Source organism: Mauremys reevesii, linkage group 14 (genome assembly GCF_016161935.1).
Source record: "Mauremys reevesii isolate NIE-2019 linkage group 14, ASM1616193v1, whole genome shotgun sequence".
NCBI classification, from domain to species: domain Eukaryota; kingdom Metazoa; phylum Chordata; order Testudines; family Geoemydidae; genus Mauremys; species Mauremys reevesii.
The window spans coordinates 27,298,005-27,313,624 of record NC_052636.1 but is presented as its reverse complement, the minus strand read 5'-3'; the positions used below and the strand labels follow the sequence as shown (position 1 = coordinate 27,313,624).

General features: G+C 49.7%; 1 protein-coding gene and 2 non-coding genes across 3 annotated transcripts; 1 reads left to right on the top strand and 2 right to left on the bottom strand.

The window, feature by feature from the left end:
• The first annotated feature begins 1,721 nt into the window (after positions 1-1,721).
• TRNAV-AAC lies at positions 1,722-1,794 on the top strand. The gene has a single exon. It is a non-coding gene; the product is annotated as a tRNA-Val (tRNA).
• A 1,406-nt stretch (positions 1,795-3,200) lies between these two features.
• On the bottom strand, positions 3,201-3,272 carry TRNAG-UCC. The gene has a single exon. It is a non-coding gene; the product is annotated as a tRNA-Gly (tRNA).
• A 10,330-nt stretch (positions 3,273-13,602) lies between these two features.
• LOC120381735 (zinc finger protein 420-like) lies at positions 13,603-14,892 on the bottom strand (the record flags this gene model as incomplete). The annotated part of the gene is made up of 1 exon (XM_039499851.1): positions 13,603-14,892. A coding segment is annotated over one exon (1,290 nt), but the record flags the coding sequence as incomplete, so codon positions are not given.
• Between the last annotated feature and the right edge of the window lie 728 nt (positions 14,893-15,620).

Below are 15,620 nucleotides of genomic sequence, written 5' to 3'. Positions count from 1 at the left end.
CAACGCTTCCTCAGCTCTCGTCCCCTAATGCCCCTACTCTACTTGTGCTACACTGATGACATCTTCATCATCTAGTCCCATGGAAAAGAAAACCCTTGAGGAATTCCACCATGATTTCAACAATTTCCATCCCACCTACAACCTCTGCCTGGACCAGTCATAGAATCATAGAATCTCAGGGTTGGAAGGGACCTCAGGAGGTCATCTAGTCCAACCCCCTGCTCAAAGCAGGACCAAACCCAACTAAATCATCCCAGCCAGGGCTTTGTCAAGCCTGACCTTAAAAACCTCTAAGGAAGGAGATTCCACTACCTCCCTAGGTAACCCATTCCAGTTCTTCACCACCCTACTAGTGAAAAAGTTTTTCCTAATATCCAACCTAAACCTCCCCCTCTGCAACTTGAGACCATTACTCCTTGTTCTGTCATCTTCTACCACTGAGAACAGTCTAGATCCATCCTCTTTGGAACCCCCTTTCAGGTAGTTGAAAGCAGCTATCAAATCCCCCCTCATTCTTCTCTTCTGCAGACTAAACTATCCCAGTTCCCTCAGTCTCTCCTCATAAGTCATGTGCTCCAGCCCCCTAATCATTTTTGTTGCCCTCCGCTGGACTCTCTCCAATTTATCCACATCCTTCTTGTAGTGTGGGGCCCAAAACTGGACACAGTACTCCAAATGAGGCCTCACCAGTGCTGAGTAGAGGGGAATGATCACATCCCTTGATCTGCTGGAAATGCCCCTACTTATACAACCCAAAATGCCATTAGCCTTCTTGGCAACAAGGGCACACTGTTGACTCATATTTAGCTTTTCGTCCACCGTAACCCCTAGGTCCTTTTCTGCAGAACTGCTACCCAGCCATTCGGTCCCTGCCATGTACATTGGCCAAACTAGAGAGTCTCTACATAAAAGAATAAATGGACACAAATCAGACATCAAGAATTATAACATTCAAACACAGCCAGAGAACACTTCAATCTCCCTGGTCACTCGATTACAGACCTAAAAGTCGCAATATTACAACAAAAAACCTTCAACAACAGACTCCCACGAGAGATGCTGAATTGGAATTAATTTGCAAACTGGACACCATTAAATTAGGCTTGAATAAAGACTGGGAGTGGGTGGGTCATTACACAAAGTAAAACTATTTCCCCATGTTTATTTGTCCCCCTACTGTTACTCACACCTTCTTGTCAACTGTGGGAAATGGGCCATCCTGATTATCACTACAAGTTTTTTTCTCCTGCTGATAATAGCTCACCTTAACTGCTCACTCTCATTATAGTGTGGATGGCAACACCCATTTTTTCATGTTCTCTGTATATATATCTATCTTCCTGCTGTATTTTCCACTGTATGCATCTGATGAAGTGGATTTTAGCCCACGAAAGCTTATGCTCAAATACGTTTGTTAGTCTCTAAGGTGCCACAAGTACTCCTCATTATTTTTGCAGATAAATTAATGGAGGTTAAGTCCATTAATGGCTATTAGGCAGCCTGGGTAAGGAATGGTATCCCTAGCCTCTGTTTGTCAGAGGCTGGAGATGGATGGCAGGAGAGAGATCACTTGATCATTACCTGTTAGGTTCAGTCCCTCTGGGGCACCTGGCATTGGCCACTGCTGGCAGATAGGATATGGGGTTGGATGGACCTTTGGTCTGACCCAGTCTGGCCATTCTTATGTTCTTATGAAGGGAGGCGCTAAGCCCTGCAACAGAGTTTCTGTAGTGTAGTGGTTATCACATTTGCCTAACACGCAAAAGGTCCCTGGTTCAAAACCAGGCAGAAACATGAGGGCTTAATTTTTCCCATCTCCTAGTGGCCTATCCCTGCTGTTGTAGGAGCAGCAGTGATTTCTATGCTCAATAGGTCTGTTATACTTCCCCCATTCCCATTTTTGTCTCCTCTCCCTCTCTGAATGCCTATGAAGTGGCTTTCCCCCATGCCTCCCGCTCCCTCCTGCAATGCTTGTGGGATGAAGGGGCTGGTTGAACAGCTGGAAGATCAGAAGAGCTCCTAGATAGACAAGGTGTCTGGGACTCTCATTAGGCAGCGATCACACACCCAGAGCAGGGACACTGCATGGACACTGCCTAAGGTGGAGTGTGACCCACCAGATGCAGCCAAGTCATCTCTAGTCGCAGGCCATGAGGAGCAGGTCCTTAAAAGGGGAAGGGGCCCTGTGCTCAGGAGTCACTCACAAGCTTGTACCTCCAGTGAATGCCCTTCGCCCCGACCGCCTGGCCAGTGGTTCGCTGCATTGAAGTTCATTGTGCCTCAGGAAGACTTACCTTCATCGCACCAGCCATCACGGTGCTGTGGGACACTTACCTTGCAGAATCCTGTGGCTGCCTCTTGGCTTCCCAGGAATGGCTACTTGCAGCCCAGGAGAAGAAGGATGGTTCTGGTGAAAGGAAGACAAGCAAAGCACTGGGAGGAAATTTGGGTGTGGGCTCTGCGCTGGGGGTGCGGGGTGGGGTGCAGGAGGGGTGGTGCAGCTCCCAAAGTGACCGGTACACACAACCCTCTGGCAGCAGCTCCTAGAAGAGTGGGGCCAGGGGATCTCCATGTGCTGCTGTCTGCAGGCGCTGCCCCCAGAGCTCCCATTGGCTACAGTTCCTGGCCAATGGGAGCTGCAGAGTTGGTGCTCGGGGCAGGGGCAGCACGTGGAGACACTCCTCCACCCCAGGGGATGCTGGGACATGCCAGCCACTTCTGGGAGCGGCACAGAGGGACGGAGGCAGAGTGGGCATGGAGCCACCTTAGTGCTGCTGGCACATCTCTGCACACCCCTTGTGGGGGGAGGGGAGCAGAGGGCCTCCATGTGCTGCCTGGGGTAGGGGCAGAGCACGGAGCTGCCTCCCCTCCTGGGTCTATTCCAGGAGTGGGTGGGTGGGGTCTTTTGGCCTGCAAGGTGCAGCAGGTGAGACTAGATGATCACACTGGTCCCTTCTGACCTTAAAGGCTCTGAGTCTAAACGGGAGAGGGAAGTAAAGGAATTTAAAAAAAAAATAAACCAAGCATTGTAATACCAAGATGACTCCAACTGCTTATTATATAGTCCCACCCCTTTCTTCCTCCACTGGGTGTTTAATGACCTGTTGGGATTTGGGACACTGATTCTCTCATTCCATTGATAAACTGATACAATGTGACTTAAATTAAACCAATTCCTAGTGGAGGAATAATCACATCATTGCATTGGCTGGGAATCGAACCCAGGTCAACTGCTTGGAAGGCAGCTATGCTCACCACTATACCACCAATGCATCTGGTGAAAGTCTCTGATTTTTCACACTTGGTGATTGGTCACCTTACTTCTCAGCATGAGGCAAATGTCTCTGTGGTCTCTGCCATTCATCGTGGGGAGTTTCCCCACTGATAACAGTTCTTGCTGGGTTGGGGATGGGAGAGAGAAGAGGGGTTTATTCTGTTTCATTCCTCTCCATTTTCTGTTCCTCCCCGTCCCTTCCAGGGTCCTCTCTTCCATTTCAGACTGTGCAGTGACACCCTCCCCGCACCCAGGACTCTCGAGCCTCTGGAGCAGCACAATCCCATGAGATCCTCAGTGACCAAGGGTCTTTTCCAACTTCCAGGAGACCCAGCTTGAGTCTAAAGGAAGCTCTGTTCCTTCCTGGGATCCTCTCTCCCTTCCTGGAGATCAGGATCATGAAGCCTCTGCCTTGCCTCCTGGGTCTGAATTAATGTCCCATTTCCCACTATCTGCTCGAAAGAAACAAATGTTTCTAACCCAGGTGAGCGGCGTTAATTCAGCTGGAATCCTTCACCCACATTCCTTAGGAGATACAGACTCTCTGTGACACAGACTGACTGGGGTTCATCTCTGCATGTCCCCAATGGGGAAGGAAAGACACTGAGGGGGAAGGAAGAAGATGGACAGAAGGAGTCAAATGGGGCTAGACCAGAATAGGACATTTTCTGCCTGTTAAAATGTACTAGACTCTAATTGCTTAAAACAAAACAAAAACCCACCAGCTTCTGTTTGAACCATCAGCTTTTCACAGAGCAGCCAAAGTGGTGAAGCACAGACACACATAACCACCTACGGCCCAAGTTTGTCTAAGAAGCACCCATAGTGGCTCATGCAGGGGGAAATACAGCTGTGGGTGTGAGTTCAGGCCTCACCCAGAGCATTGGTTTTCATTAGCCACGGAGCTTCCCCCACTTCCTTTGCCCAATTCACATGGAAAGTGTCATAGGAGGGTGATGAGAATAAATTCTAAACTCTGAAATGCGGAGGTTGGCCCAGAGATTGGGATAAGGGGTTTGAAGAGAAAAAGCTCTCAGAGTATAAAACCAGACAGTCTCCAGGGGCAGGTACGGTACAACGCCTCAACAGGGAGCCATTCGGGGGAGGGGGTTTCACTCCCTCTGTTAAATGTCCTGAGAGGTATTTGAAGATGAAGATAACACCATGGCTAACAGGTGACTGGCATGTCCTGGGTTAAAGAAAGGGACCTTGGTTAATAGTCTGAAGATTTGCGTTACCATCACTGTCTGACCCCCCTTCAGTGCAGAGCAGGTGTGTACGTTGCTGGGTGGAACGCACAGACTCCTGCAGAGCAGGGGCAGCTGTTTCCATGACAGAGAGCCTGGCACTTAGGAGACTTTCTACACTTGCTGTTTTGAAGCAATTCAGTAAAATAACAGTGGAGCTACAATGTCTGGTCCAAAATTTCACCCCCCCTGGTGCAAAAACGCTATTTTAGGATCTACATCGGAGGCTCCCGGCACTAGGACACCTGACCAGAGAGCTCAGTGGGGGCGTAACAGCTGCTGACTCTGAGGGTCCCGGGCTAAATCCACTTGCAGGGGGAAGCGTGTTGATTTATTTGATGGATAATGAGCACCAGCTACCAGGGGAGAAGCCCTGAGAGTCGCTGCCACTCCAGCTGCTGCTAGGGCAGGGGGGAGCCCCAGGGGGTCAGCTGCTGCTCTGGCCACCCCAGAAGTGCTGCCAGAGGCCACCAAGCTGTGGCTGCTCCTGCTGCCCTCGGGACCACTGGTCAAGTGGTCCCCGGGCCAGCCGCATTGGCTGCTGCTTGGGTGGTCCCTGGAGCCAGTTGATTGAGTGGCCCTGGAGTCAGTCACTGTGGCCACTGCAGAAGTCACGGAGGTTGCAGGAAGTCACAGAATCTGTCACTTCCACCACCTCCGTGACAGACACGGAGACAAACCCCTCCCTGCTGTGACTGCAGTTCCTGGAAGGAAAGAGAAGAACAGAAAGTGACGAGAGAAAGAAAAAGAGAGATTCCCTGTCACCTCTCTCCCTGCTGCCTCCCCCCTTGTATTCTGTAACCCCATCTCACTGGGTTCCCTGTGCTGGTGCCATGGGGGTGACACTAGAGTTCTGGGGATTTGGGGGGCTCTTCATTTCTCAACATTTCACACAAATTTGTCTTTGGGCTGAAATTTCTCCTGTTAGGCCTCTGTCAGAGCTGTACCCCACCCTGTTTGCGGGGGGGGGGGGGAAGAGAGGGGATGTAAATTGCAGAGCAGGCAGAGAAGTCGCTCATAAAGGGTCATATTGATCCGGTGACTGGTTCTGACCTGGGTCACACGTCCTCTGACACAGGCTCATGTGCAGAACATGGGAGCTCTGGCTTGTCCTAAATGCTGTAGACTGTGAGTTCCTGGAAAGGGCAGGGGAGAGGGAGCAAGAGGAGAAAGGCAGAGACATTGGAGATGAGGAATTGCGGGGAGAAGGAGAGAACAGAGAGACAATAAATGATTGAAGCAGAACAGGTGTCCCAACTCCATCTTGCTCATCACAGGTGTTCAGAGAGACAGGTAGTTTTCCAGTGTCAAGTCTGAACTTTGATTCTAACAATGTGCACTGAAATATCAAGGGGATCTCCACATACCTGATCTCTTCCCCCCTCCCCTTTTTTAGTATTAATTTTTATTTTGACGTATTTGGCTTAACCGTGATCGTCTCTTTCCCCACCTGTATTGCAATTTGGGGTTTATGTTTATTTTGACTCCCTGTTGTTCATGTCATTATAATTATAACAGCAAAGGAAACTGCAGGAGCAAAAACTGACTCAAAACTTCATGTCCCCATCATGCTGGTACATCCTACAAACAGCTCACGCAGCTGGAATCATAACACGCAAGGCCAGGGGATGGGAGATGCAGGTTTCCGTGTGTTCTGTCTTTCTCAGATGACACATTCCAGCCCCTTGTGTGCCTCCATCCTGTATGACCTGCTGGACTTCGACACATTTATTGTCTCATTCTATAGATAATGTGATTGTAACACAATGTGACTGAAATTAAACCACTTCCAGATGAGGAAACAACAGAAGAGAAAAGCCATTATTGCATTGGCTGGGAATCAAACCCAGATGAATTGCTTGGAAGACACCTACGCACACCACTATACCACCAATGCGTCTGGCAGGAGTAGCTTTCCTGCAGATTCTGTGCGCTACCAAAGGGGGTGACACATGACCACAGAGTTAGTGAGCAGGGTGGATGGGCTGGAAGCTGCCTGACAGCTGGGAGCAGAGTTAGGATCCCAGAGGGACTGAAAGGGGGCAAAGGTGAAAACAGATCTCACTGGGAGCTGGCCCCACACCCGCCCCTAGGAGAGGGGAACTGAAGCTCAACTTCAATCACAGAAAAATCTTCCCTGAGAAGGAAGGGGACAGCTTGTTTTAAAGCCCAGGTTTGTGTTTGTTCCTGCTATACACGGAGGGGCTGGGTAGTGCTGATTCCAGCCCCCAGACTCTGGGAGGATAAGGAACAAATTCAGGCTGCCAGTGACCTGCAGGAGGGAGATGATCTTTTGACAGTGACGGACGCCTCGTCCTAAAGGCCTTTGTCTGCCCCCTTCCAGTGACTGTTTGGCATAGGAATGCAGCCCCCACTCCTGGGTCTCTCCTGGGGAAATACCGTATTGTTCCGAGTATAGGCCGCTCCTGATTATAAGCCGCACCCTTAAAGTTTGGTGCTATTTTAAAAAAATTAAATTTTTAACTTTTTTTAACTTAAAGAAAATATACACATGCAATTTGTAAAGGCCTATTTTTCTCACTAAAATCTTAGGCTGTGTGCAAACTCACCAAAAAATTCATATTTTCAAATTATAGTTTAAAAACCTGAATTAGATTGGTGCGATGGGGCTTAATCCCCATCACCTGCGAGATAAGGGACAAACACTCCAGTTAGTCATGCTCTGCATCTGTAGGGTGGCTGATTAATTAACTGCCTCCTGCCCAGAAGAGGCAGAGCAAGGCCTAATAAGTTAACTGAGGGAGCTCAGTTGTGGAGGGAAGACCCATGAGAGAGGAGATAAGGAATTCCCTCCCTGGGAAAGGCCTGGGGTAGGCAGACTAAGGAAGGCCAGAGGGACAGGATTGGTACCCATGGTGGGCCCTGGAAAAAATGGGGGCAAGATCTAGGGAGAGACTGGGGGAAGGCAGGACTTTTCTACAGAGGGAAATTCACAGCGGGAGTAATGTAGGCTCCTGTGGGAGGGAGCCCTGAGACAGGATTTTTAAGTAGAGAAGAGAACGGTAGCCCAAGAGGGCAGAAGAATTATTAATTTGGACTTCTGTTTGGACTTGTTTCTGCTACCCTGGAATGGGTCTGAATGTAGGTGACTTGGGTGGAGCCACAGAAAACCTGGGACTCTGATTCCCCGCCGCGGCTGAGATTTAAAGGGCTCTGGGCTCCCCGCAGCGGCGGGCAGCCCAGAGCGCTCTGAGTCCCGGCCGCGGCTGGGATTTAAAGGGCTCTGGGCTCCCCGCCGCGGCGGGCAGCCCAGAGCCCTCTGAGTCCCGGCCGCGGTGGGGATTTAAAGGGCTCTGGGCTCCCCGCCGCGGCGGACAGCCCAGAGCCCTCTGAGTCCCGGCCGCGGTGGGGATTTAAAGGGCTCTGGGCTCCCGCGCGGACAGCCCAGAGCGCTTGATTCCCAGCCGGCTGGGATTTAAAGGCTCTGGGCTCCGCGCCGCGGCGGGCATCCCAGAGCGCTCTGATTCCCCGCCGCGGCTGGGATTGAAAGCGCTCTGGGATCCACGCTGCGGCGGGCAGCCCAGAGCGCTCTGATTCCCGGCCGCGGCTGGGATTTAAAGGCTCTGGGCTCGCCGCGCGGGCAGCCCGGAGCCCTCTGATTCCCCGCGGCTGGGATTGAAAGCGCTCTGGGCTCCCGCCACGGCAGGCAGCCCAGAGCGCTCTGATTCCCGCCGCGGCTGGGATTTAAAGGGCTCTGGGCTCCCGCCGCAGCGGGCAGCCCAGAGCGCTTGATTCCCAGCCGCGGCTGGGATTTAAAGGGCTCTGGGCTCCCGCGCGGGCAGCCCAGAGCGCTCTGATTCCCGCCGCGGCTGGGATTTAAAGGGCTCTGGGCTCCCCGCGCGGCAGCCCGGAGCCCTCTGATTCCCGCCGCGGCTGGGATTGAAAGCGCTCTGGGCTCCCGCGCGGCGGCAGCCCAGAGCGCTCTGAGTCCCGGCCGCGCGGGATTGAGCGCTCGGGGCTCCCCGCCACGGCGGGCAGCCCAGAGCGCTCTGATTCCCCGCCGCGGCTGGGATTGAAAGCGCTCTGGGATCCACGCCGCGGCGGGCAGCCCAGAGCGCTCTGATTCCCGGCCGCGGCTGGGATTTAAGGCTCTGGGCTCCCCGCGCGGCAGCCCGGAGCCCTCTGATTCCCGCCGCGGCTGGGATTGGCGCTCTGGGCTCCCGCCACGGCAGGCAGCCCAGAGCGCTCTGATTCCCCGCCGCGGCTGGGATTTAAAGGGCTCTGGGCTCCCCGCCGCAGCGGGCAGCCCAGAGCGCTCTGATTCCCAGCCGCGCTGGGATTTAAAGGGCTCTGGGCTCCCGCGCGGGCAGCCCAGAGCGCTTGATTCCCGCCGCGGCTGGGATTTAAAGGGCTCTGGGCTCCCCGCGCGGGCAGCCCAGAGCCCTCTGATTCCCGCCGGCTGGGATTGAAAGCGCTCTGGGCTCTCCGCGCGGGCAGCCCAGAGCGCTCTGAGTCCCGGCCGCGGGGATTAGCGCTCTGGGCTCCCGCGCGGCAGCCCAGAGCGCTCTGATTCCCGGCCGCGTCTGGGATTTAAAGGGCTCTGGGCTCCCCGCCGCAGCGGGCAGCCCGGAGCCCTCTGATTCCCCGCCGCGGCTGGGATTTAAAGGGCTCTGGGCTCCCCGCCGCCGGGGCGGGCAGCCCAGAGCGCTCTGATTCCCCGCCGCGGCTGGGATTGAAAGTATTTTTATTGGTTTTTTTTTTTTTTTGCAAGATCCTGCTTATAGGCCGCACCCCTAGTTTAAAGACTTAAATTAGGGGGAAAAAGTGCGGCCTATACTCGGGACAATACGGTAATGTTTCTGTGCAAAACACCAAAGCTTTTAACAGAAAGGAAGAAAAGGAAATGGCCACATGATGGGACTAGGACATAAGGAATGAAACACAAGATCCTTCTCCATGTGCATTGACTTTTAACCTTGTTTGTGGTGGTGGTGTATCCATGTTGGTCCCAGGGGTCCTCTGGGGCGCCGGGCATTGGCCACTTTCGGGAGAGTGGGCTAGATGAACTGGTCTGACTCAGTGTGGCTGTTCTTATGTTCTAACTGCTGGTTATGGAAGAGACGACCTTCCAGGCTACACAGAACTGAAGAAGTGTGTGGGGTTAGCTCCACAGCTTGTCTCTTTCACCAACAGAGGTTGGTCCTCTGCAAGCTCTTACCCTGACCACCTTGTCTCTCTTGGACTCTGAAAAGTGTTTTCTCCCCACTCCCCTTGGAGAGAAGTTAAGTTTCCCTTTGGGCAACTATCAGGCTGAAGCAATTGTATTGACTGTGACACTAGAATTGAAGATTTAATATTATAAATAAATGAGTCTAAACCTGAGGTTCTGGTTTTCACATTGGTTTTTCTAACTCAGTTCCCAGTTCTCTTCTAGAAAGGCCTCCAGGCTGCCTGCCCAGCCCAGCAAAAGTGGCCAGGAGAAAGCCCACACTGCTGCTCTTTCAGGTAGTTGAAGGCTGCTATCAAACCCCCCTCACTCAGTCAGTCCCCAGTCTGTGGCAGTGCCTGGGATTCTTCCGTCCTAAGTGCAGGACTCTGCACTTCTCCTTGTTGAACCTCCTCAGATTTGTTTTGGCCCAATCCTCCAATTTGTCTAGGTCGCTCTGGACCCAAATCCTGTCCTCCAGCGCTTGGATTCTTTACATGCTTTCACAGAGCGAAAAGCACGTTCCATGATTTCATAGGGCAGAGTTTTGTGCTATCGGGAGCTTTCCCTGTGTGAATTTGACAGGTGGATCAACATAGAGACACATTGTGACCCTTCTCAGGGAGCTGAGGGCTGTGAGTCTCCTTGTTGCCACCTGCCACAAGGAAGAGGGAGTTTTGCATTTGGCAGCTGGATGTTAGTGACCAAACTCACCAGCCTGCTGGAACTCAAGGACCCTCCTCTGAGCTACAGCAGCCACCTTAACCCTTGAGTTCCTTCAATGTGTCCCCCTCTGGGGCCAGCCTGGATCACCAGATACTCGGTGAAATCCCAGATCCTCTCTTCCCCACGTATCCCAGGTTACTAGTTTTACTGTGGACCATTGCTACTGTATCTCACACAGCACCTGAGTACAGTTATCGAACAAGCAAAAAATTTATTTCACAACGGATAGAGATTTAAACAAACAAACGTGAGTGATGGAAACCAATTGTTACCACTAAACAAAGGCAGAAAATGATAGAATAGAAAGGCCAGCACAAAAACAGAGAGAGGAACAATAAGATACTAAAAGGACAATTGTTGGAACTCTCCATTTCTCTCAGTCTTTGGATTGATGGGTACTAGAGCTGTAGCTACAGTTGAGGAACCACGGTAAATTTAATCTAATTAACTTTTCAAGATTAGCCATCATTTCCTGTACGACTAACAAAACACAAAAACAAGACAACTTTCAGTTTTCCAAAATAATTCACATTATCACAGTCTCTTATTCTTTAACCAATAACTTCACCTATAATTTCATTTTAATTGGTAACAATAACATATTCAAAGATCACAAATTCTTTTCATATATGTTAGTTTTCTTTTAATCCCCATTGCCATCAACTGAACCTTGGTTCTTATTGTGGTTTGTCCCAACGTAGGTCCCAACCACTTCTGTGAGTTCATATATCTCAGGATCTTCCGCCATATGTGTTGATAGAAGGGGTCTTCTATGTCCGAATGTTTGCATCATGGAGAAAAATACCTCTCTTTTCACACTTTTTAATCTTTCAAAGTAGGAGGAGGTAGAGAAGTAATATAGATGCATAAAACACAAGAGAAACCTCTCTGGTCTACACTAAAAATATTTATCGGGATAACTATATTGCTTAGGGGTGTGAAAAATCCACACAGCTGAGCAACATAGTTACACAGCCCTAACCTTCTGTGTAGACAGTGCTACATGAGCAGGAGAGCTTCTCCTACCAACATAGCCACCGCCGCTTGCGGGGGCTGGACTAATCAAGTCCGATGGGAGAAATCTCTCCCATTGCCTTAGAGCATCTGTTATAGCAGTGCCAACCAGGCAGCCCGTTTGGGATCCACGGGGAAGGACTGTCCTATGAAGCACTCTCTCTTTGCATTCAAACAGTGAAGGATGACTGTTCTCAATCTAACCCTGGCATACTTTGGAAGTGTAATCAGTGACACTGAACTAGGAAGTGGAGTTGTACAAACAATTTTCCTTGGGTCACCATAGCTTCCTTTACTGGGGTGGAAACCAAGAACTGGGTGTGGACTCTTTCAACCTCAGCTCTTTCCAAATCCTTGGTCTTGGATAGGGTAAAGTTACACTTCTCTGAAGTAGAATCCTTTACAAAACCACTTAAAATCTCAGCAGTGTCAATGAGGAATGGCTTCCTGAAACATGCCCAGCTTTTCTTTAATTCGGTGGCACAGGTCCAGGGAAGGGACTGGATACAGGCCTGGGATCAGAATCTTCGTTAGTTACCAGAGCTGGAGATTCTATTCAAACATGGCTATTTTTCTGAAGCTATTACATTTTCAACACTGGTTTCATTTTATACACATCTTTAGCACCTACAAAGGATAAATTTGACAAAAACTCCGCTTCTATTTCCTCAACATCTGTGTCATGAAAGGCTGCATTTCCCAAAGCATAGGATTAGCTAGGAGAGATCTTCTGTAGGGACTAGGTTACAAATGCTTTGGGAACCAAACACATGGGCATTTTGCCTAGTTCAAAACCGCTTACCATGGAATTCTCTTCTCAGATCATTGGAGACAATATTGCCTTAAACAACTGAAATACACTGTGATCAGATGCACTTCCTTCAGTTAGTTGGGGTTCTGCTGTTGTTCACCATTTCTGAGTGGAGATTTTAAATCACTGCTGTTTCTTTTTTAGCCTGTCCAGTAAATTAGAGAGTTCTCTCCTGTTGACAGAACTGCACTTCAGCTTTCTCCATGTCATCATGGAGGGATGGGGAAAAAGCAAAGCTGAAATCATAAATGAGGACTTTAGCAAAGGGTCATTGTCCTAAATTCTTCAATAAATCTGAGCTACATCCTACCAAACTGAACTAATATCCAATTGGGTGACCAAACAGCCTTCAGGAAAGATAGAAACCCACATCACAGAGAGAGAATACATGACAAAGACAGTGTCAAGTGAAATTCCAGAGCAGGTTACATCTGATTATTCAGAATTGGAACAAGAGAGTCTCCCATCACATTCTCCTCTGATCCATTCAAACCTGCTTCCCTCATCCCTGTCTCCATAGTCAGTTATGTTATTTACAATTTTTTTAGTATCGTAGCATCCCCATAATGAGGGAAAAACAGACCTCTTGCCAGAAGTGGCTTTACAATAGATGGAACCTGGAATTTAAACTCTAAATGATCACACTGTATTTGGGATCCATTTGAATTCCCCTCCCAGGACTTTGACACTTTCATCTCCAGTCATAGCGACTCTGATATAGGATTAAAGAAGTCAAAACATCATCTGCAAGCACATGACACTTTGAGAAGTGGATGGATAGAATGTGATGAAGATAAACTCTGCCTGGCTCAGGCAAAAGGTAACAGATCTGCAGTGATGGGGAAGGAGGGAATCTCTGAGTCACCCCATCTCCTTCCAGTGTCACAGAAGCTGTAATTATACTTTTTTCCTGCCCCTGCTCCTCTTCGTTTACATATAATTTGAAAAATTCCCACTATAACTGCTCTTCAGCACAACCCAGAGCAATGTGAGAACAACTGGCAAGGATATAATCTGTATCACTGGTGACTAACAATAACTTTGCAATAGGAGGAATGGTATAAACGTGATGCTCCCTGGTTCCTCATAGGAAGGGCACACTCCAGTTACTTGTGGGACAATAGAAAGAACAAATAGGTCCATCTCAAAAGAGGGCAAACTGCAAAAGGCAAAAATGGGCCACTCATCTGGACAAGCTGAGGGATAACGGTGGTGCAAACAGTTCAAGGAGCTTTAAAAGTTACTATGTGGGAATCAGGAAAAGTATTAAAAAAACAAAGTATTGATAGCCCTAGAGATTTTTACAATGTTGATCTCTCTTGCAGATTCTCTGATGGTTAACATGGGCTGAGTGCCAAGAGAAGGTTTTCCCACACTCACTGCATTCATAGGGCCTCTCCCCTGTGTGGATTCTCTGATGCCTGGAAAGGGCTGAACTTTTAGTGAAGCATTTTCCACACACACAGCATTTATAGGGCCTCTCCCCTGTGTGGATTCTCTGATGGGTAATAAGGTGTGGGCGGTGATTGAAGGTTTTCCCACACTCTCTGCATTTATAGGGCCTCTCCCCTGTGTGGATTGTTTGATGACTAATAAGGTGCGAGCTGCGACTGAAGGTTTTACAACACTCATGGCATTCGTAGGATCTTTCCCCTGTGTGGATCCTCTGATGTCTAGAAAGGGCTGATCTGTGAGTGAAGGTTTTCCTACACTCTCTGCATTCATAGGGCCTCTCCCCTGTGTGGATTCTCTGATGAACAGAAAGGGCTGATCTTTGAGTAAACGTTTTCCCACACTCACTGCATACATAGGGCCTGTCCCCTGTGTGGATTGTTTGATGACTAATAAGGTGCGAGCTGCGACTGAAGGTTTTACAACACTCGCGGCATTCGTAGGATCTTTCCCCTGTGTGGATCCTCTGATGTCTAGAAAGGTCTGATCTGTGAGTGAAGCATTTCCCACACTCACTGCATTCATAGGGCCTCTCATCTGTGTGGATTCTCTGATGAACAGAAAGGGCTGATATTTGAGTGAAGGTTTTCCCACACTCTCTGCATTCATAGGGCCTGTCCCCTGTGTGGATTCTCTGATGTCTCGAAAGGCCTGATCTGCGATTGAAGGTTTTCCCACACTCTCTGCATTCATAGGGCCTGTCCCCTGTGTGGATTCTCTGATGTCTAGAAAGGCCTGATTTGTAAGTGAAGGTTTTCCCACACTCACGGCATTCAAAGGGCCTCTCCCCTGTGTGGATTCTCTGATGTTGAGAAAGGTTTGAGCTGCTAGTGAAGCATTTTCCACATTCACTGCATTCGTAGGGCCTGTCCCCTGTGTGGATTGTTTGATGCCTAATAAGGTGTGAACTGCGATTGAAGGTTTTCCCACACTCACGGCATTCAAAGGGCCTCTCCCCTGTGTGGATTCTCTGATGTACAGAAAGGTCTGAACTCTCAGTGAAGCATTTTCCACACTCACAGCATTTATAGGGCCTGTCCCCTGTGTGGATTTTCTGATGGGCAATAAGGTGTGAGCTGCGATTGAAGGTTTTCCCACACTCACGGCATTTGTAGGGTCTCTCCCCTGTGTGGATTCTCAGATGAACAGAAAGGTTTGATCCGTGAATGAAGTTTTTCCCACACTCAGGGCATGTATTTTTTCTCTTTCGCCTGAGGATTTCCTGTTGTGTTGTGGTTTCCATGAGGACCTTCTGAGTTCCCCAACAGGAAATAAATTTATCCACTTTCTCCCCTGGCTGGTTTCCTTGCTCTCTTTCTGGTCTGTGCTGAATCTCCCAGGAGTTTCCCTGCTCAGGACTCCTGGACACATTCCTTTTCGATCTTTGCGATAATGCTCTGTTTTTACCCACTGGCTCAACATTTTCAGGCTGAAAATTCTGCTCCTCTTTCTCACAAGCCATTGCATCACCTGCTGTGACAGAGACAGAAACCTCAAACAGGGATGGAAAGGAGAAGACCAAACCAAAACAAGTGCTGAAGACAGGTCAAATAAAAATCAGGAGCTGAACTCCCCCAAACTCTTCCCCCAAATAGGAGAGAGGAGGGGGATGAATTCAGCCTTCACATCCCATCCAAATACGCAGGGGGAAGGGAGAAAGCTACTGCCTGGTGTCTGCTAGGATCTATAGGAAGCCATGAACTATATTTACCCTGAGGATACGACCACTGCTAGGGACAATAATGAACTGAGAGACCTCCCCAAGGGCTTTGTTGGGCATCCCAGATGTTTCCTTCAGGCACTTACAGATTCTGGGTGGTTTAATGTTTCCTCACCTGTGTAGGGAGCTCTCAGGATCTCTCTTTCCTCTGAACCCTGGAGGTCTGGGACCCATGGCTCTTCCCCTTGTTCCAGCTGGGAGATCACATC